This window comes from Mustela lutreola, chromosome 8 (assembly GCF_030435805.1).
Source record: "Mustela lutreola isolate mMusLut2 chromosome 8, mMusLut2.pri, whole genome shotgun sequence".
Taxonomy (NCBI): domain Eukaryota; kingdom Metazoa; phylum Chordata; class Mammalia; order Carnivora; family Mustelidae; genus Mustela; species Mustela lutreola.
In genome coordinates, this window is record NC_081297.1 from 136,014,767 (window position 1) to 136,041,018 (window position 26,252).

Sequence of the window (26,252 nt, forward strand, 5' to 3'; positions counted from 1 at the left end):
GAAATGATCATTCTGATCACAGTGTGGAGAAAAGAGTAGAAAGGGGCCAACACAGGGGACACCAGCAGAGCAGGTGATGGGAGCCGCAGTGAGGTGGAGCACGGGGGTGAGGGGAGGCCGCCGGGGGGGGGAGAGCCACGCGACTCATCCGGATGGTGCACGGATGGTGAGTGCTGTGTCCACTGTGCCCACAGCCCCGTGGTGCACGGCTTCCCCTCTGCCTTGCTGCAGTTGTTTCCCTCTTAACCTGGGTCATGTGGTTTGGAAGGTAGTGCCATGACAGTACTGTAGTTCTTGGCCTTTGAGCTTACCAGGAAAAGATGCAGAGAGAGGTGAGAAGAGCAGAAAAAAATCAATGAAATATTTTGATTTCCTCATTGTCCAAGTTAGGTCGGCAGTGACTTACTATTGGTTGAAATAACTACTAATAGAAGTAAGTGGCCCGGACTTGTTCCAACACCCTAGAGAGCTATAAAACTGCCACTTACTGGGGCCCCTGGTGTCTCAAGTCGGTTGAGTGCCTGACTCTTTGTTTTGGCTCAGGTCAAAATCTCAGGGTCATGAGATCAAGCCCTGTGTCCGGCTCTGGGCTCGGCGCAGAGTCTGCTTGAGATTCTCTCCCCCACTCTGCCCTTCCCCCCACTTGCACGCACATGAATGCTCTCTCTAAAATAAATGAAGAAATAAAATCTTTTAAAAATAAATAAAATTGCCACTTACTGACATGAAGTTAGTATGGTCCCCTAAATCATTTCTTGACCTTTTACACCTGTGTGCTCATCTGATTTTTCAAATGGGCTGGCACAGTTGTAGACGAGTCCTGTTGAACTCTAGCTCACACGGAATCGGCTTTTTCCTTCCTTGTGTGCATTTCATGGACCAATCTAACCGCATAGTTGTAGGCTACAGTAATGTTTGTATTCCACAGAGATGGTAATGACCGGGCTATGATTCCCTTCTCTTCTTCTTAGGTGAGAAGGTAGAAAACAAGCAAGTGCTGGTCAATAAGTCCATGCCCACAGTAACTCAGATTCCTCTGGAAGGAAGTAATGTGCCCCAGCAGCCTCAGTACAAGGATGTGCCCATCACGTAGGTATTGGTTGTACCTCGGAAATACGTAGGAAGATTCAAAAAAGACAGAGAGAGAGAAGGGCTACGGGAAATGAGAAGTTACTCTTGGAGGGTTAGAGAGGAGAAATGACAGTTCGGGGTAGTAATAGTTCTCCTGTGGAGACAGCATGGCATGGAAGGGAAATCTCAGCTGTGGAATCGTGGGGGCCTTCCAGCCTGGGCTTGAGTTCGGGGCCAGATAGGCAGGGGTTCCAGGAAGGGGACAGTGAGTGGGAAGGCCCCACAGGCAGAGGAGCACCTGGGTTTGGAGGACCAGTGTGCCCTGCGGGGACGAGGCTGTGCAGTACTCGGGAGTTCATTCTGTAGACAGTGATACGATCAGATTTGTGTTGAAGTAAATAAATAAAACGCACTGGCCGCAGTGTGGCGTCACCATCACGGTGGATGACGGCTGGGCTTTCATACTGGGTGTGCCGTGGGTTACCTTATGTGGGTGAAGCACTCAAACTCTTGGGCTCGGTGCTTTCATCTGAACAATGAGAGACTAGTGCTTGTTAGTCTCCAGATGTCCTCTGGGCTCTCGAATACAGTGAGATACGAGACCTTATGAGATGAGCCGCGGGCCAATGGTAGCGGCCACACTGGCACATAAAACTAAAAGGAGTAACAGGATATTCAGTGTAGCCCAGGAACTGAGTTAATCCAGTTCAAGAGGTGGGCCAGGGCGTGACACAGGAGAGCTGGATTCCTGGACAGGGGAAGGCAGTCCAGCAGATCCTTTCAGCACACAACCGAGGTCTGTTCCGGGCCACCCACAGTGCTGCATGTCCGAGGGACACATTGCTGAGAGATACCACCAGCCTTGCCTGCAAAGAGCCGCATCTAGTTAGCAAAGACCTACACAAACACCTAAGTACGGGGACCATCAGATCATCCTTCATGGTTTAGCCGAGAATGTTCACTGTACCAGCTACCATTCTGGGCATCATACAGGTGTTAGCTCATTTGTTCTTACCACTACCCTGTGAGCCAGGCTCTCTACATGGCCTTGTTTGAAAGACAGAAACAGAGAGGTTAAATAATTTACCAGGGTCACACAGCTACAAGTGGCAGTCAGGATTTGAACTCTCGCGGTCTGGCTTCAGAGCCCAACTCCTGCCCAATATGCTAAATGCTGCCTTGCTGTGGGTGCCATGGATTTGCTGTGCAGTCGGAGCAGAGGGGAGAAAGTGGGACCTCTACTTAGGGGAGGGGTCGGGACCCTTGCACCCAATCCTACAGAGCAAAAGCTGTTTCAGAATGACAGAGGTGGTTGTGCTAGCTGGTTTTCTTCCTGTCCTGGAGGAGGAGAGCTTTTTTCCTCTTCAAAGCTTGCCCCTCCACTTTCCTGGGTTCTTCATTTAATCTAGGCCTTTTTAGGGACCTGACTGTCATTTTCTTTTCTGTCCTTCCATATCTTCAACGAGTTTTCTATCAATTCCTTCCCTGTAGGCTAGAAAGTGTGCTCACATATTTGTTATCCTTAAAAGAAAAGGAAACCTCCCTGGGAGCTTTGTGATCCTTCCAAGCTGCCACTCTTGGTGTCCAAGCATCCCTTTCCCTTGTCTGCAATAAGGGAGTAGCCGTGTGTGAATATGTGTGGTGTGGGTTACATTGCCTTAAGCCTGCCTCGTAATAAGTGTTCACTAAATGTTAGCCATTTCAGACCAGGACTGTAAAAGGGAAATTGTAACCTTAGAATTTAATGTTGAGAAACAAAAGGCACGTTTCAGAGTCCAGAATAGCAATGTCGAAACATTTTGTGGTTGATATTAAATAAAATATGACCTGTGAGCGATAGGTTCACGAAGGGCAGTTTGAAAACTATTTTGGTGACTTCCTCTTAATATTAGCTACAAAGGGGCAACGGATTCATATATTGAAAAAGTGATGATCTCTTCAAATGCCGAAGATGCTTTTCTGATCAAAATGCTGCTGAGACAGACCAGGCGTCCAGAGATTGGAGACAAATTCAGCAGCCGTCACGGGCAAAAAGGTAAATTGTGTCATTCTTCAACTTGTTTATAAAACCAGAAACAGTACTTATTAACCACATACGTGAGAAATGTTGTATAACCTTCCCCCGTTAAAGAAAATTTAGTCCATTGAAAAAATTATTACATTGGGATCAAAATTATGCTTGCTTTGTGCCTTAGGTTAACCTGTTGATACGTTAATGGCATTGAAAAAATGTACCACAGAATTGCCGCTCTTTGCCTTTATCTCCTTCTCTAGCAACTGCTCCTCCGCCAAGATTGATCCCATTCTAGACAGTATACCCACTAAAGTGCAGGTAGCTGTTTGAAAAAATAAATAGCAAGACCTATATCTCATGGAAGGTGCATATTTCCAGTGCTGTCTGTTGGGCCGTGGTATTGTAGGAGGTCAGCACAAGAAGGCGCCTTCAGGCCCCATGGGGAGGTGTGAGGAAGCACAGAGCCCGGGTGCCAGTAGCCAGGCCGAGGTACCGACCGGCAGCCCAGGTCTCCCGACACCCACACAGCGCCCTTCTTGCCCCCTGCCCCGTGGTCCCGCTCCTGGATGGGTTTCTCCACCAGACCGCACTGCCGAGCCCCATTCCTCGCTGGTGGTTGCCGATGAGTTCTCCTGCACTGGTGGCTTTGTTTTGTCTTCTTATCTTCAGGAAACAGCACGGTGTCACTACTGATTAACTTATTCTCAGTAGGGTCCCTTTTAGTTGTATATCTACCACGCTGCTGAGTGGAAGGTTGGCCCCGCGGGGTTTAACTGTGGCGTGTCTGCCGCTTACCTCGTTGAAGAACCACTGGAGCAAAGAACACTTTGGTGGCACTGACTGTGTGCCGGGCAGTGTTCTCCACACTTTCCATGTACCGACTTACCCAGTCCTGGGAAGTCACTGCTGTTTTCTTCTGCATATTAGAGGTGCACTGACGTGACTTGCTTGCCTGGTGTCCCCAGTCGGTGGTAGATGTGGTTTTTGAGCCCTCGCCGTCCGTCTCCAGAGTCCACGCTCCTTCCTGAAAACTGTGCTGTGCTGGGTGGCAAGCAGTTAAGTGTTGTGCCGGGAACACAGTAGGTGCTCAAGAAGAGAACAGCGAGCACTAGATCACAGACACTGCTTGTCATGCCTTCTGCTTTCCTCTTCACTGGTAAATTCCTAGTGCAATGTCTTCTTGTTTTTAATTGATAGGTCTGGAGATAATTGCATTTTATGTTCCTGCTGATTTCAATTTTTATTTGCTAAGCAAGTGTCTATGACAATTTGTTTAGTCAAATGAATCCAGCCTTAGTTGTCATTTCTTCCATCAGTGAAACTGTTCCAGACCAAGATAACTGTTTCATCAAAAACATTTTTAGTTCAGATAACAGACACAAGATTGTTTTGGCCTGTCAGTATCTTATTAAAAAAAATTCATTTTATTCATGTGAATTTGACACTTCTACTTCATACAGTTCCCTAAGATGCTAACTCTTCATACCTTTTCAGTGTTTGTAAACATTTCTTGAGATTCTAGTGTTTTCTGCCACTAGTCAGTGAAAAACAAATTCTCTGTATTGAAACTAGTTCTCCCTTTCTCTAGGTCTAGACAGTTTCTGAGATGCGCTCCTAAATTATTCCATAATCTTGTTCACAGCCTCTATTTCACTTGACCTGTTCCCTGGATAAGGGCAAAGTTTGGTACTCTTCGTATAAAATATTGGCACTGGATACCTGATAGATAGTTGATAATGGTTGAATATATGAGTAAATTGAAGGTAGGGAAATGAAAGGGGACAGATGTCGTCCTCTTGATGGACTGATTTTACTCAGGTTATCATCTATAGATAATATGTGAGCATGCATGTGTATAGTGTAGACGAAACAGTACTTTTGAAAATGAGAAACACACTTGTTCATAAGCTGCTGTAAACACAGACCTGTACAGGCACAGGTAAAGTGTTAGCAGGTGTTTGTGCTCTAACATTTGTCAGACTATTAGTATGATAGGGATAATGTTCATTGACAGAAGTGGTTTCCAGTCTGCAATGATGTGACACAGCAGATTTTGGAGATCGGTTCAACCTTAGTGGGACTTGATTTTGTACATCTCCACGAAACGGAAAGAAGCTCTCTTGGGGTTAGGTGACCTTTCACTTGTAGTGAGGAGTTTATCTCACTAGTTTTCTTTTCCAGATGGCTTTTAATCCAAGGATGAAAACCTGATTAGCCTCGATTTCCCTTGATACCCCCTTCTCTTACAGCTTCATCAGATTTATTGAAAAGATGGGGAGAAAACGGGCAAACAAAAAACAGGTAGCGTAAGCCTTAAGAAAGTGATGGAAGGATGATGTAGGACCCGTACCTAAGCATGGTTTTTGTTTAAGTATGTTTTTTTAAATCAGATAATAAATGCACTGGTTTAAAAGGTCAAATAGTACAAAAAGGGGGGTTTGAACTGAAAAATTGAAAAACAGTCTCTGCGTTTTCTTCAGTTCTGGTTCCCAGAAGCAATTTCTTCTTCTTTTTACCTTCGTATTTCAGAATAATATTTTTAAGCAGCTGAATCTTCATTCATCCATTGTAGAGATGACCTATTGATTTTCCGTGATGGGTGACAGGGGGAGCGAGCATTTCACTGCCTCTCTTTCTTACTCCCCACCTCCATTCCCTGCACAGATGTGTCATAATTGGGGGCGATTTAATTATTTAATTATTTAAATTGCATGATTATGATCACATAAATATTGCTCACCCCCAAACCCAAGTAGTTGAGTGTGTTTTCTCTATTGTGTAACTGTACTTTTTTCCAGAAGTTAATAATTACCTTGTTTTTAAAATTTGCTCCATTTTCTTATTCCCGTTACCGTGTTTCCTACCATCAACAGCCTCTCAACAAAATTTCCCACATGACCACTCGTCTGCTAGGACCATTTCCCTCCACCAGAAGCCCCCGTCTTCAGCACCCCGTTCTTCCTGCTCCCCACTGCAGTGGTTTTCCTCTAAGCCCCAGCTTCCCGGTCAGTGTGTTCAGAATGGGTCCCCATAGGCCAGGGGAGCGGAGCCTGGCTCAGCAGGGGTCCTGAGAGACCTCATCTGTGTGCCCCAGAAATGTTTTCAAGAAAGGTTAGAAAGTACTCTGCGTTAGTTTGCTCTAACCAGATACCACAGACTGAGCACTTAAACAACAGAAATTTATTTTCTCACAGTTCTAGAGCCTGAAGTCTAAGGTCAAGGCCATGGCAGGTTTGGCTTCTCCTACCTCTTTCTGTGGCTTGCAGGCAGCCATGTGGCCCTGTGTCCTCACACGGTCTTTTTTCTCTGTGTGCCTGAACCCTGATGGCTCTCCCTCTTCTTACAGGGACACAGCCATATTGGATTACGGCCCACCCCATGACCTCATTTAGCCTTAATGTCCTCTTTAAAGACCCTGTCTCCAAATAGGGTCACATTCGGAGGTCTCCTGGGGGTCAGGACTTCACCATAGGAATCTGAAGGTGGGGGACACATTCCATAAGACACGCTAGATGTGCTCAGTGGTAGTCACGTATGGAATTCCCATTTGAACCCCTTTTGCTTGGCTCATCCCATGTCATCCCCACGCCCGACCTCCCACCACAGTGGAATAGTCTGTTCATTCAATTGCTTGAGAAAGGATGCACTAGAAGTTTTTTTTTGTTGTTTTTTTTTTAAATATTTTATTTACTTATTTGACAGAGAGAGATCACAAGCAGGCAGAGAGGCAGGCAGAGGGAGAGGAGGAAGCAGGCTCCCCGCTGAGCAGAGAGCCCGATGCGGGACTCGATCCCAGGACTCTGAGATCATGACCTGAGGAGAAGGCAGCGGCTTAACCCACTGAGCCACCCAGGCGCCCCGCTAGAAGTTTTTTTTGTGTTTTGTTTTGTTTTTTTAAGATCGTGTATATCTGAACATGTTCTGCCTTCATACTTGATTTCTATTCTGGTTGGTTATAGAATTCTAGATTAAAAATTTCTTTAAGATTCTAATGACATTGCTGCATTATCATCTGGATTCCATGTTACATTATTTTTCCTGATCTGTGTGTATGTGCGTCCTGTTTCACTCTCTTTCCCTGCCTTCCCCCTCCTCACTTGCCTCCCCCTCCCCACAAAGCTTTTACTATCCTTCTTCTGTTCTGGGAATTCTAAAATTTTCATTTCTTCTCCTAGGAAATTAGGTACCCTTTCTGGAAGTTCAGGGTCCTTCCATTTTCAGACATTCTCTTATTTTGTTGATAATCTCCCTTCATCATGTTCCTCATTGTCTATTTCCTTACCTTCTTGATTTTCTTTGTAGGAGATTTGAATTTTAGTTTCCAGATTTTTTAAAAAAGATTTTATTTATTTGTTTGACAGAGGGAGATCACACGTAGGCAGAGAGACAGGCAGAGAAAGAGGAGGAAGCAGGCTCATCTCAGGACCCTGGGGTCATGACCTGAGCTGAAAGCACAGGCTTTAACCCACTGAGCCCACCCAGGCGCCCCTAGTTTCCAGATTTTTTTAACCTATTTTAATTTATAGTAAAAATTTTAAGTTTAATTTTTAGACTTTTTTATAGCAGTGAGTATATATTTTTAGCATTATTTTCATTTTTAGTTTTAGTTTTTTGTTTCTGTTTTTGTTTTTTTCTTTTCAGCTTTCTTCTGTTCCTAATTGTCTATATTCCTTGAGTCTTCCCCTTCTGTGTGTTTTCAGGTCTGATTGTCATTGTGTTTCTGTTAAAATAATTTTATATGTGCTTAAATATCCAGAATACCCTGTTGGCTAACTTAGGTAAGTACATTTTAGGTTCACTGAGGATAGGAAACACACCCTACTAATTTATTTTACTTCCAAAGCACCCAGCACATACTTTGCCTATAATGTGGTTTCCCGTGACTGTGTTTGTGGAATAATTTAGTAAATAGAGTATCTTAAATGTACAGACACAATAAGCCAAAATCATCTTCCCCAAATTAGTGCAACTTATTCTTCCTCATAAATATCAGAAGTGGGATGGGTCATCGTTGTCTAGACTGGTGTCGGAGCCTCACCACCCAAGGCTCCAGCTCCCCAGGCATACCTGAAATCACAAGCCCCCTGGGCTTTTCCAGCCGAGTCACTAAGTATGCATGTCCACCCCGGGCACGGATGGGAATGTGTCTTGACAGCCCCAGAGAAATCTATTTGGTCGTATTTCAATCACCATTGTGGGTTCAAAACTCTGCTGGGCTCATAGGAGCTAGAAAGGACATGCCGCCTCTGCTAAGGCCCAACAAGAGTTGTCTCTGCCCATGAAGCAGCAAGAGGAGTACAAAGGGTCACATGTGGCCACAGGCTAAATGTCATGAGGAAGACCAGTAGTGAGAGAGCAGGTGGGAGTTATTAGTGGGTAGGAATAAAATCTTGGAGTTCGAAAAGACCTTTTATTTTTTTTTTTTTTTTTTTTTTTTTAAAGATTTTATTTATTTATTTGACAGAGAGAAATCACAAGTAGGTAGAGAGGCAGGCAGAGAGAGAGAGGAGGAAGCAGGCTCCCTGCCGAGCAGAGAGCCCGATGCGGGACTCAATCCCAGGACCCTGAGATCATGACCCGAGCCGAAGGCAGCGGCTTAACCACTGAGCCACCCAGGCGCCCCTCGAAAAGACCTTTTAAAAGTCTGGTCTGGGTCCATCTTCCTGGAATAAGAATTCTTTTAGCTTATCTTTGGCAGGTGGTTTTCCACTTTGTGTGTGCCGGTGAGGGGAAGCCCCTCCTGCTTTCCGGGGCAGCTGCTCTGGGTGCTCCCATTCGGATGGTTCCGTGGAGTTCCGTGTGCACTGTTCTGGAGCGTGTCCTGTGTGGGGCCTGAACGGATGCCTTCCCCTTTGCTGCATGGCCGCCCTCTGTTCAGCATTTAAAGAAGGGCTTCCGGTTGGGAAGTAGTGGGGCAAAGAGGTAGAGGTCTTGAGCCCTAACCAAACGAGCTGTTTTCTCTTTATGCCTTGGTCCCCCCGTCTTTGAAATGGGGACAGTTGCCTAGGAGTTGTCCCTGTGATTGAAGGAATCGATGTGTGTAAAGCAGCAAAGCCAGTGTCTGGTGCACGGCCAGCAGCCAGGAAAGGTGGGCGGCCGCTGTCAGGTCTGTCCCCGGTCCCTCGCAGAGCAGGCAGGAAGGGAAGGCTCAAGACTGGGTGAGGTGGATGCAGCGGGGCTGGGGAAATGGGTGGGCGAGTCACGGGGTTCGTTGACCCACAGGAACAAACAGGAAGGAGCCCCTGGGCCTGGCTTTAAGCGGCTTTGTCTCATTGAACTTGAGGTGATAGAGGATCATCTCAGGTGCTGATGTCATTAGCTCGTTCATTGATCGCGCTTTCACTGTGTCCCAGGCAGGCACTGTTCTGGGTACGGGAAACGCAGTAGTCAGCAGGACCAACAGGGTCTGTCCTCTCCTGGATTGGGAGTGTGTGCCCAGGAGGAACACTGCCAGAGTGGGGGCAAGGGATGCTCTCGGGGGGTGCTCTGGAGGCCCGGCCAGCAGGACCAGCTGATGGCTGAGGTGTTGGGCGAGGAAGGGCAGGCGCTGAAGGTGAGGATGAGGCCTGAGCAGCTGCTGCTGCTGTTTACCAGGCAGCGGTGGACTGAGAGGGGGTGTTGGGAATTAGGCTGGGGCAGGGGTTGAGGATTTGGGACCTCAGGTCTGAGAGAACCCTAGGAGCCTCCAAGTAAGGATGTTAGATGTGTTAGATGTGCACTTGGATATGGAGTCTGGAGCTCCAGGGAGCGGTTAAGGCTGCAGATAAAATGTGGGCTTCGTGTGCGTGAAAATTTGTAGCACTTTTTGCCTTCTGCGTTAGTATGTTACAAGCATTTTCCTTCTGTCCTTAATCTTCACAGTCTAATTGGTATCGTTACTCCTACTCTGTAGAACCTGAACCGTGAGGCTCAGGGAGATGATGAGTAGCTTGCCTACCGCAGCTCCTTGCTGGCAGAGTCAGGATTCAAATCCAGGTTTTTGGTCTGGGTACATTTCCTACTCTGGTAAATCTCGTCAAAGGGGACTCTTGTCTCTTGTGATTCACTCTGCCCCCAGATCGGAGTATTCCCTGGGAATCCCCCCGCCTTGAGAGAAACAATCTTTTCTTGAAACTGACACCTCTTACTTCTTACAACTTTCCTATATCTCCTCCTTAAGGCGGTCATTTTCTCAAAATTCCCATTCTTGGATAAGCAGGTTTACAGGCTGTTCTCTGCCACGAGTCTGGAGTCCGTACTAATCCTTGCATACTTCGTTCCAGAACCACCTGCCAAACCCCCTTATTAAGACATACTAGTAACATAAAGCTGTGTTTGTCAGGAACCCCTTCCCTTCTAGCATCAATTCGTTGTAAAACACAGTCCCTGTTCCCTTTTCTCATCAGTCCTCTGGCCAGGCTTTCATGGCCTTGGTTAAAATTCTGTCAAAAATTTGAGCAGATATTGAAAGGAAGTAAATTGTTGCGCCCTCAACTTTGACCCTCCGCCTGATTCCTCTGGCTGGCTGGGATAGTTAGGGCCCTAAGGGACAGTGAGGACAGTGAGCTGGTTTGGAGCATTCACGTGCGGTGGACACAGTTCTTGGCATCTGCAAGGAACCGTAATACCCAGCCGCCTTAGTGCAGCCGGAACTGCTTCAGGCCTAGGGTAGCTGGATGTTGGCAAATGGGATGTGAAGGGGATGGAGAAGGTCGTCCCCAGCCTCAGCCCTGCTCTGTGACGTTGTCGTGAAATGAGCTGACGGTGTTCCCTAATGCTGGGAATCCCACGATTCCTGCAGTGATCTGGTTCTCTTTGGGCCCAGACGCATGCCAGAGGAAGAGCCGAGTTAGCCAGACGTCGTTTTCACTCCTGGAAGGCAGGATTGTCTGTAAACAGTATTTCGTCCTTCATAGCATTACCCACAAGTGGACACATATGTGGGTTCTACGAGCAGATGGGAGGATCATTTTGATTTAATGGATCTTTGTGCCCGTTTCTTTTTCCCTCCTGTGCTGAGAGCATCGCATGTGTTCTCTCTGGTGTTCGGAAAGCAGCGTGTGCTGCAGATTGCCTGATTGTCGCCCCTTGTCAGCGGTTCACTTTGACGAAGCTGTTGTGAGCAAGGTTTCCTCCGGTGCACGTGGGGTGTGGAGATCGCATTTCCACTCCAGCAATTAGAGGAGACTTCAATCCACGTTCACAGAACTGACTGTCCTGCTCAAGCCTGATCAGCTCCAAGGTGGGGGACGTCATGAGTAGCTGAGGGAGACAAATGGGAAGTGGAGGCCACTTGGCCATGGTTCTGGGCCGGGTGTCATACCAGCTCTGGGGGCCGACGACAGAGCGGGGGGCGGACTGGAGCAGGAGCTCCAGCACCGGATCGTCGGGAGCCCACGTCCGTGCCGGGCGACAGGCAGAGAGTGACGTCGCTCTCCAGAGAAGGCCCGCTGAAGAACCAAAGTGTTGGGGCAGGAGCTGTTCAAAACGTCACAGCCTCGTAAGCAGCGTCGCCTTCCATGACCTCAGGAGTGGAGGAGCGCGAGCAGAGAGCCAGGTGCAGAGCAGGAAGTCTTGTGTGAAGAGGAGGGTGTCTGAGCGCAGAGACGACTCCAGCCTCAGCGGAAGGCAGGAGTCCCTCTGCGCACACTTTTTGGATGAGGGAATTCAGAGAATTGCAGTGCGGCACAGCCCTCCTTTGGGTTTTCCTGAAGCCTGTTCTGTATCTCATCCCTAAATGCCACTGAATCCGCTCCCCCCCCCAGAAGAGCTGGGCCTTTGATCAAGAATCTCTAGAGCAGTCCCTCTTCGGTAGAATGCAAAATACTTCCACACACCGAAGTTGTGCACTTGTTGTGTTGGCTTACAATGGAAGGAAAGTTTTGTTCAGTGTGTTTTGACCTCAACTGGGAAGAGTATTAAAACCCTGAAGTCTTGTCCTTTTTTCCAAGTGTTCTAGACCTCTAGGTACCTTTGAGGGACTTTAGCAGTAGAGGCACAGTGATGCTGCATGGGGGAAAACAGAGCAGAATGCGGATCTAGAATGTTCTTTATGTTTTGTCTTCATATTATTCTTCAGTTTGTACATAGAGTTGAAGGTAGAAGAAGACATTCACATATGTGATTGGATAATGAGACTCTTTATTAAAGTCAAAATTACGTATTTTTGCCTCTCGAGCTTTGGTATAAGTTCTGTATGAAGGGAACTCGTCAAGGGCAAACATTTTTAATCTTGAGCCTTGCTTTTTCCGACAGTTATTTCATTCATGAGAAGGGTGAGCGGATTTCCTGATCTTTTTTAAAAAAGGAATGTTTAACAGAAATTATCTGTCAGCCTAAGGAGTTCCCAGGTTAAGTTTCCCTTCAGAGTGCAGACAAACCAAATTATTATATTTCCAGATTTCCTCCTACTTTTGCTGCCCTTCACAACGAGGGAGGAAAAAGTGGACTCCTTTGATGTGGGGGGAAAAAAAGCAATATATCACTTCCCTGAAAGAACATTTCTCAGTCTCTCATGTGAAAAAGGATTAGCACCTCCAACAAAGGTCCTGTAGATCACAGAATCGGGCAGCAATACCAAATAGTCCTCCTAAGGAGAGGAAAAACTGTATTTGAGCAAGAGTGTTTGTCCTGGCAAACAGAAGCTTTTTAATAACTGCAAATCTGAGATAAAGGCCTACGCTCCTCGGAGTCTCCCCGTAAATCCTCAGCCAGTCTAAACAGAGCGAGGCTGACTTTTGTTTTAAAATAGAAGTATAGTCTCATCAAAATACAGTGTTTTCGTGGACCAGCTCCGACTACCTGTGGCTCCTAAGGATCCCGTATTTACGGATAAACTGGTTTGTAAGATTCTTCTTTGACCCTCTCGTGTCAACAGCAGTTTGTTAGAAGGCGGCTTGCTTCTATTTCGCATTGATAAAAGTTGTTCCAAAGCAAAACAAGTTGCGGAATTAATGCATTAAAGTTATTCAGCCAAACAAGTTGCTGCGTTACTGTATTAAGATTTTGGTTGAGTGTTTATTAGACGAAAAGGAAACCCACCCTGACTTCCCAGCACATTACTGAATCCTTATGCATTTGGTATAAAGAGGCTGTGGGAAGTAAGAAAATGCCAATTCTTGTGCGCCAGAAAAGCTGAGAGGGAAGTTCGTTCAGTCAGTTTCGGTGCAAAACTCTGCTTTTCCCAGGTGTTCCTGCACTTCCTTTTTCGGGAGTCTGTTTTCTAAAATTGAGAGAATGAAAAGGCTCTGATTGAAGATACCATCATACTAATAGCACCATGTACACATGTGGCACTTGAGGTGCCCCCAATCCGCTCTGCTAGCTGGAGCTTCAAAGTCTGCATGTCGTTGGCTCCCTACTTTGCTTGATCCTGCCTGAATGAAAGATTCTAAGTGGGAGGGGAGAAGGGGGCCTGTGGAGCAAACAGTGGGAGCCCCGGGACGAAGGGTAGGATGCCAAGTGACCCTTCAGAATTTTGGTCCAAAAACAAATTCTGGGAACTCTTTAATGTGAGAAATCAGGATTATTTTGTCCACATGGGCCCCTTAATTGTAAGATTTTTTTTTTAAATCTACTTTTTTAAGAACAAATTTTAGTCTCCGGTAGCTAGTTAGTAACCCTCTGACCTTTCAGTAAATACCCAACTAAAGCTTTGAAATTAGGGTGTTTAGTGTTTTATGGCCCAGAATAAAAATCTCCAATTCTGTTTCCAAATAGTGTAGCCTCAACACATTTTATTAAGCTCTTGACACATTCAGCCGTGTGTATTTTGTAAAGTTCCTATGGTTATTGTTTTACAATAGCTGCTTCCAGAAGCATTGTAAGGGTTTCAATTAATCAGCCCTTTGTGTGCTTCAGACTATGCAAATTTATCACATCAAACCATTCAACTGCTCATGGGAAAGCCGTGTAAAAACTGTATTGTCTTCTAGCGCCTCCTCTCATTTAGAGTGATGTTTTAATAAGAAAGCTAATCAAGTTTTCTTATGCATTATTTATCTGTTAACATGTAAGGAAGAGCCGAATTAAAATTATGTCAACCGGGATATGGCAAGAGATGTGATAGATCTGGAAGTGATTCAACGGCAAAACAAAGCTCATATGATTCAACAGTTTTTGTCTCCTCCCCTCCCCCTGGGGATTATTTAAGGTGCTGGTGTGAAAAATAAAAGAAGGTTAATTCAATAACTGGAAAGGCGGGAGAAAGGAGGAGCCACCTGTGTTCGCCTTCACGTTTTTGATTGAGAGATTTACATTTCTGAATATAGAAAGGCTTATCGAGAGGAGGTCACTCAAAGCAAAACACTTCTTCCTTGATACAAACAGCCAAACTGGAAAGCGGCCCCGTTGCTTCCCCTGCTTTCCTCACTTAGCCCCTCTTTCGCCCTAGAAGTCTGCAACCCAGGCCCTGTGGGGAGTAAAGTTAGTCGGGAACCCCATCCTGCTGATGTGAGATGGTCTGAACAGCGAGCTTTTCGGCCGCTCCTTCTGTTCATTAGGCTGGTCTCTGCTTTGCTAGTTTGCTTCCTGCTGAGAGTAATTAGGTTTCTTATATAATAATAATTCCTTGTATTTAGATGCTGCCTTTCTCTAAGGACCTTAAAGTACCTCTCAGACATTAGCTCATCTGTTCTTCTAACACAATTGCCTCATGAGATAGGTGCTAATTATTCCCATTACAAAGACCAAACAACTAAGGCTCACCAGAAAGTGGTGCTTTCGCTTCAATGTCACTTGAATGGCAGAGAGTCAAATTAAGGTCGCCCGACTACTTGGTATCCTGCCTTACTTAGATCTGAGAGTCCGGGGGAGGGGGGCGGTGAGTCCTTTGTAGATGGAACCCCCTGAATCCACAAACCTCATTAACACCAGGCGTGGCCAAGTGGTCACTCACTGAACACCCACACTTTTCTTTCACTGTGACCGATAGAGGGAAATCACAGCAGCCTTTCACCCTTCACTAGTGCAGAAACTGTTCAGTTTACAGAATAAACAGCCTTGTCTCAGAGGTAAGCACCTGCAGAAGGTAAAAGTAGATGAGTTAGCCCCCAATTAGTATCATGTCAGGAGAACCTACTCCAATCTGTCTGCCTCATTTAGTGCATTTGAGGGTGGCACGCTGAATGGTATCTGTGTTTTTGTTGTCGATGCTCAGTCGTTTTAATCAGCACAGGACACCTCTCACGTGGAGTTGGGTCCCGAGCCTCTCCCTGCCCCACCTCCAGCAGGTGCTTGTTAAGGGAGGGAAAGGACTGTCCTCACCCAGAAAACAAAGAGGCACCTCATGGATGAGCCTGGGGGCGCTGCACCAATCCGACGGTGGTGATACGGAGAAGGTTAGACCTGCTACATAAAAATTACAACAATTAAAAAGTGAAACAGAATGTGTTACTCAGATGTGACCAGTTATAGATGAAAACCCTTCTCTTGTCGGCACTCAGCACACTGAAGTTACATCAAAAACAGCTCTTGAATTAAAGATTTCTTTACAGTTTTCTTCTGCTCCCATTCCTGTCTTGACAGGGTGTGAGAATGTGTTCGTTTTTCCTTTTTTTTTTTTTTAACCTTCTTTTAATTTTTTTTGTTTGTTTGTTTGAATTAGGATAGTTCCATTACACTAAAACTAGTTAAAAAAAAAAAAAAAAAAGCCAGAAATGACTGGTGAACAAGTCATTTGCTGTTTATAATTAGAAATACTTTCTAAGAATGATTCATTAGATTAACCGAACTTTTGGTGGGCAAACCTATTCTTAAAATGATTTATGTTATGTTCTGTGAGGGCATGGAAATAGAAATAACAAATTGGCGTTAAGATCCTCCAGTGTCGGGACGCCTGGGTGGCTCAGTTGGTTAAGCAGCTGCCTTCGGCTCAGGTCATGATCCCAGGGTCCTGGGATCGAGTCCCGCATCGGGCTCTCTGCTCAGCAGGGAGCCTGCTTCTCCCTCTGTCTCTGCTTGCCGCTCTGTCTGCCGGTGCTCACTCTCTCTGACAAATAAATAAAATCTTAAAAAAAAAAAAAAAAATCCTCCAGTGTCTAGAGCCTGACACAGAGAGAACTGTGACAGTGGGTCCCCACATGTGCCTTTCCTGCGTGGCTTGGCGGTCAGACTTGGGGCTCTAGACTCCCTAAATTCTTCGCCTTTACAATTTGAAACAAATATTGCTGTTAGTGGAATAATATATTATCTATTGGGTATCTGTGGAAGTATCCTGCTCATTCTGTGTTCTGGTTTGTCTTCTAACCTATTTTCATTTCTTAGAAGGTGTGCAGTGTAGCCTGTGGTCTGATTCCGGGTCGGTCCCTGTGAGTCCTTGACGCATCTGGGGGCCTGTTCAGCGGGTGTGTTTGCGTTCTGCTGCCAGGAGGTTGTGCTATAAACAATGGGGTGGAGACTCCAGCATGAGCCAGGGGATGAAATTTTATTTTAAAATCTGAAATGCTGTGTAAGCATTTAAGGTATGAATCGGTAATTGTTTCAATAACAGCTTCCATTAGATATGGTTTATTTGTAGTCCGTCCTCTTTTCAAGGGTCCAGGGGAGTGTTAACACACTGGAGCGGGCTGCATATCATTTACATTTTTAAACCAGCATTAAGGGAAAGTGACTGTAACTTTTGAGAGTTCTAAATCTTGGGAGAGATTTTACGCCTCCATCCTTAGAGAAAACTTTTTTAACGTATCACGTGAAAATAAGAAAAGAAACCTTCCTTGGCTTTGATGAAGGCTCTGAATGATTCTGAAACCAAGAAATACGTTTTTTAAAAAACGAAAAGTCTGGTTCAGAGACCAAGAGCTCTCTTCTCCCCTCCTAATGAATTCCGTAAAATACGAACTTTTTAAAAATCATCTGTCTCATTTGAGATTCAAGATCATCAAATTCTGTCTAAATATTTTGTTTTAACTTCTAAGCTCATTATGGTTTCTTTGTGTTAACTTGTATTAAAATCTGTCAGCTATGACTGGTCTCATAAGCACAGCCAGCGGACCAGAATAAGTTAATTATTTACTTGTGTCACTAGTGCTCTTCATCTAATGAAATGCACAGCTGTGTTAGATCTGCAGTTGGATGTGTAGCTCCCATTGTTCCACGAGTCAGCAGAGGGTAGAAGCCCCAGTGATGGAGAGCCCTCAGTTCTTTCTGCTGTTCTGGCTTTCTGTGTCGATTTCATGGATCTTTTATCATTCACTTTCACACAAAACAAACAACACAGGGCTGTCTGCTATGGGAACCATCTTGGCATATAAAAGGGTTTTCAGAGCCTAAAGTAATTTTAAGTTAGCTAAGATTTAATTTTTGGCTTACAGGTGCCCTTGATTCGGATGTGGCCAAAGCAGTTCCTATAATGGAATGAAAAATTCCCAAAGTTACTTGTCTGTATTTTTAAATACCGTGTCAGAAAGAGGCCGGTAGAATTACTTCCCAAAAAGGAAACTGCTACTACATTTTAATCACATTTCAAGCAAAGTTATTAGAAATTTAGATTTCAGGGGAAGGAGCATTGCTTTCATTTTAATAGCAAAGTTAAATTGGCCTGATTAAATGTGTCAACGGAAACTGAAAATACAAGATGCAAATCCCCTCTCTGCTTACCCTCCCCCCATAGGATTCCCTGCTCCCCCCCCCACACCACCACCCCCAGCTTCTGTACCTCCTCCTCCTCACTCCCACCTTCTCAAGTTGGGGGGCGGACGCCAGCTTCCCCCTGTGAGCCGCAGCCGCTGAAGGGTGCCGAGGTCTTCCTTTGGTTTTGTTTTTAAAGGATCTAACCAAACCCTCCACGTCCTCACCAGCCAAAGTGACATTCTGTCCAGAGCACATCCCAGGACCGGCCTCCACAGGAACTGCCATTTTTAACATTTTGTTCACTGTTACACAATGTTGTTGTCGGTGCACCTAGATTTACAATTTGATCTCTTTCAGAGACAATTTCCCCAGTAGCCTGAGTGTTTGTCAGATAATTTCAGTGTGGACAAGATGGATTTGGGGAGGGAAGAAAGAAAGGGTCACACACTCGGCTTAATTTAAATTCTGAGACGTCGTAGTTGAATTTGAAATAAACTGAACTGAGTGATTGTTTCTGTGCTTCATGTCGGAAAGCATACGTTCTTTATGGTAAACAGTACAATCGCAACCAAAAAGCCAGTTAAAGCACCTACATGCTCTTGAATTCAACACCACAAATCTAATTACCGTATCATTGGTAGCCACTAGAAGTCAGAATATCAATAACCAGTACCAAAATAAGCAAATGGCTTTCTTTTTCTTTAGACTTTAGCTCTTGGCGTTTATAACACATCACAAAGATTTTATTTTATTTTAAAACAGTTTGATTTTGTAGAAATCAAACTGAGGAATGCAACCTTTCTGGGAGAGCAGTTTCTTCTCAATAGGTACAGATGGTTGATAACTTTATATACAAGGGAAAAAGAATTTGATCTTAGTAGATATAAAAGGGTCTTATTTCTTCATCCAATGCCATTGTACATTAGTTTTCTCGTTTTAAATTATATAAATTGGGGTTAACAGTCTCAATTATGCCCCTGTCCCTCCTACCAAGAAAAAGAAATCAGAGCCATTAAGAACAACTTAAGCGACAAAAACCCCTACAGGTTGAAGTAATATGAAGGGAGTAAGAAAATACAGTTAATTTAAGAGACAGCAGTGTTCATAGAACTGAGAGGTTTTTGTTTTGTTCGGTTTCCATCCTTAGAATTCTGCTTCTAATTCTAGTCTTTTCTTTCAAGAACAATTTGACATTTAATTTTCTTGTTCAACTTCACAACTTCCATCAAAGATCACTTTTCTAATGTCTTGTCAGCCATAGGAATTAGAATTTCTTGAGGCCGTTTAGGCCCAGCCAGGGAAGCCCCGGGCAAAAGCCAGCCCGCCAGCCAGTGCTCTGGTCGCCGTATTAGCACACCAGCCACCCACGAAGACTTATTGTCACAGCTGTTTCAAACCACAGCAGAAGCACACCTGTCATTCAGGTAGTTCTGTGCTTGATTGATGGAAGAGTCGGAGCCCTCTGACTTGGGTACAGTAGGTAGCAGATCCCAGAGGAGCAAAACTGCCGTGGCCTAGAAGCTTCAAGGTTGGTGGCGGGGCCGGGACCCCTGTGAAGGTGCTGCTCTTGGGTCCCCGTGGCAGGAGAGGTTGGGGGAACAGTCAGACAGCACCATCGTGCTTCATGCCCACAGGCCGGTCACAGGCCGCGATGCCTCTCTGCGGGGACAGCTGTTCTCAAATGGTTGCTCTGGTGGCAGGATCGTTGGAAATTGCTTTTGTTACTCGGTAGAGACTGGAGAAGGACACCGAGAGAGCCGGGGGCAGATCCCAACTGAGTCCTGTGGTCGTCTCTTCTGCCGGTACGCTGTACATGACATGGGGTCTTCTCTTCCCCCAGGTGTTTGTGGTTTGATCGTCCCTCAGGAAGACATGCCATTTTGTGACTCTGGCATCTGTCCGGACATCATAATGAACCCGCACGGCTTCCCGTCGCGAATGACGGTCAGTACGTTTTTCATAGGTACTGCTTGTGAGGAAGAAAGTGGGCAGTGAGTTTGTAGGTGGTGCTGGCCCCGGGACCCTGGAATTTATTTTCAGAAAGATCCCTTGGCCCTCTTCCCAGCCCCCAACAGTGCTAAGTTACTCTCCCGTTTGGAGGGAGTGTGGAGCGGGTCTGCTGTTCCCTTCGAGAGCAGTCTTCTGAAGGAGGAACATACCCCTCGGTAAAAAGAACCCCTTGAATTGACCCCCACGTATCTCCAGTCCCGTGGCATGGCATCCTGGCTCCACTGCTTAGCAGCTGTACAACTTGGGAAAGCTGCTTAACCTGTCTGTCCCTGAGTTCCCCCGTGCATAGCATGCATCCCATGGGGCTTTAGGGGCCGGAACTTGGACCCCATGTGTTAAGCTTTTCCAAGGGCCACACAGTAAGAGAGCGATAAATATTTGCTGCTATTAGTCTGCCTCGCTTATTAATAATCGTCATCTTGGTCTTTGCGGGGAGTAGGCTCTACCTAACTAAACAGACTTCCCGGACCACGAGGAGGGGCTGACTTGGGTTGTTCCATCCCACAGGTGGGGAAGCTGATTGAGCTGCTGGCGGGCAAGGCCGGCGTGTTGGACGGCAGGTTCCACTACGGCACTGCGTTTGGAGGCAGCAAGGTGAAAGACGTGTGTGAAGACCTCGTTCGCCATGGCTATAACTACTTGGGGAAAGACTATGTTACATCTGGTATCACAGGGTGAGTACGTTGGTAGACATTTTAACGAAAAAGTGTGATTTTATTAGAATAAGTGGCAAGAGTCCTTAAAGCATACTGTAAGATGAGCTGTTCTTTTATAAGAAATCAGGCAGAAGAAAGTCTAACTTTGGAACTGTTAGCTTCTGCTGTAGTGGCCGTCATGTTGGCCTCCGTGAGTCTATCAAATCAACACATCGCACACTTTAAACTTGCTCAGTTATATGTCAGTTATATCTCAATAAAACTGGGAGGGAAAGGAAATCCAGATTCACAGAACTGGTAAATTAAGGAGTGGTGTTTTACTGGTGAGGCTGTTATTTAAAAAGGAAACAAGGTAACTTACCAAGGTAAGGATTCTGTGCAACTTTGATTGTATATAATGCAAAATCCCATCACCCTTGAACTTGCTCTGTATTAAGAGGATGAATGTCAGACAGTTCATGCTCTGATGGCCTGAGAGGCCTGACGTGTGTGTACTCGTTCCTTACGTGTGAGATGGCGAGCAAGACGGACAGGGTCCCTGAGCTGTGCAGCTGACCAGTGAATTTTGTTGCTAGACTTACTACAAAATGAAACAAAAAATAACTTCTCAGCAGGTCCTACCGTGACTCCTTAACTTGAAACTACAACTCCATGTTATCCATTTCCTACCTTATTTTTCTCTGTAGCATTTATCCTTCTCAAATACCCGGAGTAATAATGCTGTCTAATACTGTATCTGTCTCCTCCCTGAGAGCAGGGTCCGTCTGTCTTGTTGACTGTTTTATTTCCAGTATCTGTGCACACAGGCACTCCATAAATATTTATTCAGTGAAGGAATGAGAACTGATTGGTACAAATAGCTCTCACTGAAATGAAGGCAAAGAATGGGTTAGGACACCTCTGTGAGGTGGTGGGTGTTTCAGTGGTGATAGGAAGGGTGAGAAGAATAGACCGTTTGAAGACTGATACAGAGGAGAGGCTGGGTTTGACACCTTCCAAGGGATAGACCTCAGTTCACCTGAGGTGAGGCTGCAGAAGGAAAGAAGGTTCTCACAGGCAGAATGTTGGTTCCTCTCTCCTCTCCGGGGAGAACCGGAGATCCCTGAAATTCTCGGAAATGACAGGCTTTTGAAACTTGACTCACACGTGGTTTTAAAGGATCAAATCAGTTGCTTAAGTTAAGACGCACATTGTATTTTGTTCCAGATAAAACTCTGGGACATGGTGTTTCTACTGTTTTACTGAGGCTTCACTTGTACTCAAGCAGTACTGGGCGTGGACCCAGGGCTTGATTTGGTGCTGCAGACTATAGTGATGGGATTAAAATGGTCAGAATTGGTATCTTTTAAAAAATACTGGGTGCTGGCTTCTCCAATGAAGACATACAAATGGCTATCAGACGCATGAAAAGATGTTCATCATCACTAGCCATCAGGGAGATTCAAATCAAAACCGCTTTGAGATACCATCTTATACCAGTTAGAATGGGCAAATTTAACAAGACAGGAAACATTGTGTATTGGAGGGGATGTGGAGAAAGGGGAACCCTCTTACACTGTTGGTGGGAATGCAAGTTGGTGCAACCACTTTGGAGAACAGTGTGGAGATTCTTTAAGAAATTAAAAATAGAGCTTCCCTATGACCCTGCAATCGCACGACTGGGTTTTTACCCCAAAGATACAGATGTAGTGAAAAGAAGGGCCATCTGTACCCCAATGTTCATGGCAGCAATGGCCATGGTTGCCAAACTGTGGAAAGAACCAAGATGCCCTTCAACAGACAAATGGATAAGGAAGTTGTGGTCCATATACACTATGGAGTATTATGCCTCCATCAGAAAGGATGAATACACAACTTTTCTATCGACATGGATGGGACTGGAGGAGATTCTGCTGAGTGAAATAAGCCAAGCAGAGAAAGTCAATTATCATAGGGTTTCACTTATTTGTGGAGCATAACAAATAACATGGAAGACATGGGGAGATGGAGAGGAGAAGGGAGTTGAGGGAAATTGGCGGGGGGGGGGGGGGGGAGATGAACCCATGAGAGACTATGGGCTCTGAAAAACAATCAGGGTTTTGAAGGGGCGGGGGGTGGGGTGGGGTGGGAAGTTGGGTGAACCTGGTGGTGGGTATTAAGGAGGGCACGAATTGCACGGAGCACTGGGTGTGGTGCATAAACGATGAAATCTGGTACACTGAAAAGAAATTTAAAAAATTAAAAATTAAAAAAAAAATAGGGATGGGATGCTTGAGTGGCTCAGTTGGTTAAGCATCTGCCTTCGGTTCAGGTCATGATCCCAGGGTCCTGAGATCGAGCCCCGCATTGGGCTCTCTGCTTAGCAGGGAGCCTGCTTCCCTTCCTCTTCCTCTGCCTGCCCTTCTGCCTACTTGGGCCTTTCTCTCTCTCTCTCTCTCTCTCAGATAAATAAAATCTTTAAAATAAATAAAATGATCTATCCAAACCATGATAACATAGATTTCCATAGAGGTATCACACCTGAGATGTCCTAGAAACTCACATTACAGGAAGAGAGTAATGGTCTGTTTCAAAAGCGACTCACTGAAGTAGCCGAGGTCCACTTCAAAAATTACGGTTGTCGTGGCGAAACTGATAGTCTCGGTCTTCACTCTGCACCCAGAAATAATGCAGAAGTTGACCAGAAGACCCCTGGGGATAAAAATATATGTTTATAAAAAATTAAAAATTAAAAATTAAAAAAAAAAAGTTGACCAGAAGATGTGCAGAACCAGTGAATGGATTTGGCTGGCTTTCTGAACGTAATTTCACAGAAAGATTTGAATGAATGGGTCATGCTCTGTTTCCCGCAGATAGCTTCGCATTCTGTCTCCACCCCCTGCCTCGGTGCCTGCTGCTGTTCTCACACCTTTGCCAATGATCTCAGTGGCAGAGTTTGAGAAACCTGAGTTTAGCTTGTCAGCTGAAAGTTTCCCAGAGGGCTTGCCAACACATTCACCTACCAGCTTCACAAACCCGTGCCAAATTCTTGAGTATAACTAGGAGTGAAAATGGCACGTGGCTGTCTTCAGTGGTCGATGGGATGGCATTAGGGGGCAGAGTTCCCTAGATTGTACCAGGAGCAGCCATACTGAGAAAGATTGGAATCCTCGATGATCAGAGCTGGGAAGAACCTTGGTCTGACCTTCTTATTGTACAACTAGGAAAACTGGGATAAAAAGGTCACGTAATGACTGCGTGACAGAGCTGGGACAGGACCCGTGTCTCCCAACACCCCGTCCATTGTGCCTTGCACTCTGCTCTGTGTCTTCCACGAATCTGGCTGTCTGTAAGCCAGCACAGTGGCTTGAAGGCCGCAAGCTTCTGTGCGGGTGTTGCTAGCGTGGTATAAGATGAGGCAGGCAAGCAGGGAACCAAGTGCTTCTGTGCACCTCTGCTGTGTTGCTCCCTGCCTTTGCTCCCAACACTCGTGCTTCATGCCGTGGCCCAAACACACTGCGTGTGAGCCAGGGAGGGCCCTGGATTCCCTGCACTGCTCACCAGCTCTGATTAACATCCCTGACCTGCTGGGCCTATTCCGTTCTCTTAAATAAAAGAGGCAGGATGGTGTGTCCCTCCCTGGATGGTTTATGGACTAAATGGCACAGGGCAGATTCCTCCTTACTTTTGAGGATTTTCCGGGGCAGGTAGATTTTTTTAGAGGCATGAATTCCCTGCCCGCTGTTGCTCCAGACTAAAAGAGAAAGGTTTCTTCTGTCAAAGCTGTGAAATAGTCACTGTCTTTTACAATTCTTACTACAGTTTTTGTTCATTGAGTCTGCTGTGTTTTAACAGACCTATACGAGCACCAGTCAGAGCCAGGCAGGGTCGCTAGTGCTGGAGACAAAATGCTTACCCTGAGGAGTTTGCTTCCATTGGGGAAATGGGCAATAATCAGGGAAATAATAACTGTGTGTTAAAATATCAAGTGGTGGCAAGTGCTCTGAAGAAAATAAGACAAAGATGAGAGCTGAGACAGCGTGGGGGCTCGGTGATGGGGGGATGAGAGAGAGCTCATCTCACAGGGAGGTCTGTGAGGAGGTGAAATGTTTGATAGCCGTGTGAATACCTGGTGGAAGAATATTTTAAAAACAGGAAGTGCAAAGGCCCTGAGGCAGACAGGCTTTCTCCATTTGAGGAGCAATGAAGAGACTGGTGTTACTGGAGTAGAATGAGCAGTGAGGAAAGGGAACAGGGCATGAGTCACAGCTGGGCAGGAACCAGACTACACGAGACCTTATGGCTGTGATACAAAATTTGGGTGACACAGATTCTGAGTGTGGTAGGAAACCTTTGGGAATTTAGAGCAGAAGAAGACCCTGCTATGATTTACATCTTAGAAGGAATCGCTCTGGTTTGTCCTGTGAAAGACAGATTGTTGAGGGCTAGGAGCGGAAGCAGGGAGAGCAGCCAGAAGAGAGTCTGCAGGGCTCCAGGTGAGAAAGGACAGCGGCCTGACTAGGGCGGGAGCCGTAAAGGAAGGACCGTTCTGCACATACATTCTCACCACCTATCTAAGTTTTCATTTCTTAAGTAAACAGGGTGTCTTCTAGCGTATCAGTGGTGTTTTTCTGTTTTCAGATGTAGCCTTTCTATTCAGTGACCAAAAATCCTTCTCTCTCATTCATTCATAAGCCTGTTCTGAAACAAACAAGGCCCTGCCAGGGAGGGGTCCTAGAGAAGGCTGTCTCTTGTTAGCCCAAACCTGGTTTCTTAGCTCAAAACTCTGACCTTTCTTTCAGCGAGCCCTTGGAAGCCTACATCTATTTTGGCCCCGTGTATTATCAGAAACTGAAGCACATGGTGCTGGATAAGATGCACGCCCGGGCCCGGGGACCACGAGCTGTTCTTACTAGGTAAGAGAAAAGCATTTATAGAAAGAATTTCGAATGCATTCGAGTCTACCTTGCATCCCCCAGATACAGCAATAAGCAGACTCAGCAAAGTTTCCGTTTCTCTGAGATGTCAAAATTTGAAGTGTTAGGCATTGACAAAAATCCTTTATGTCTGGCTAGCATGAAACAGTAGCAACCAATTAAAAATCATTCCACAGGCACAGGAGGCCCGTCCCAAGTCTTGCCCATGGTCGCCTGACTACTGTTTACGAATGCGGGCTCATTCAAAAAGGGTCATATGTCAGAACGTAGACACACTTACGTCCCCACCACATATGTACACGTGGGTACATCTTCGTGCTCCCGGGTGTACACAGAAAACACATGCATACATTATTTGGGAACCCAAGCACAGCTGTCATTTTCTAAAACTTCTGTTATTGGAGCAGAAGGCACCCGTACCTGCACGCACATCTGAATAAACTCCGGGAGGTCCACGCGGGCCGCATTGACCAGGGTGTTCTCAGCTCCAAGCCCAGTGTCTACATGTTGATGAATGCGTGGGTATAATTGTTGGAAAGGGAATGACAAATGCTAAGTGTCATGTGTTCTTATTACTATATTTTTCAGTTGGAGAAGAATAGTTCAGGATAGTCGTTCTCAATCACTAGCAGTTTTGTCTTCCAGGGGACATTTGACAATGTCCAAAGGCATCTTGGGATGTCACAGCTTGGGGGGGTGGAGAGGGGGTTACTGCCATCTGGTGGGTGGAGGCCAGGAATGCTGCTGAAGACCCTACAGGGCACCGGGCAGCCCCCACTGCAGAGAATTACCCAGCTCAGTGGGGGCTTTGTGCCAAGGTTGGGGAACATGGGCCTCGGAGCCAGACAGACACAGATGTGAGCTCCCCTCCACCTCGTGGCTTACCGTGAGCCTTGGACAGATCACTTAGCTTCTCACGGCTTCGGTTTTGTAAGACATGAAGTGGCAACAATAATGCCCACTTCACAGCATTCTGGGGAATCTCCAGTGTTCAAATACAGAACGTGTATAGTGCCGATCCCTGGGGGATGCTCCAGAAATAGTCCGTTCCCTCCCTGC

The 26,252-nt window shown here is 45.9% G+C and overlaps 1 protein-coding gene across 1 annotated transcript in view; it reads left to right on the forward strand.

Moving 5' to 3' along the window:
* Window positions 1-26,252, forward strand: part of POLR3B (RNA polymerase III subunit B) — a 104,832-nt gene that overhangs the window by 71,817 nt on the left and 6,763 nt on the right. Inside the window, exons 22-26 of the mRNA XM_059186750.1 lie at window positions 972-1,089; window positions 2,964-3,106; window positions 19,473-19,576; window positions 20,150-20,316; window positions 25,059-25,172. Of these exons, the coding sequence (XP_059042733.1) occupies window positions 972-1,089; window positions 2,964-3,106; window positions 19,473-19,576; window positions 20,150-20,316; window positions 25,059-25,172 (646 nt within the window). The remainder of the gene's footprint in view (window positions 1-971; window positions 1,090-2,963; window positions 3,107-19,472; window positions 19,577-20,149; window positions 20,317-25,058; window positions 25,173-26,252) is intronic.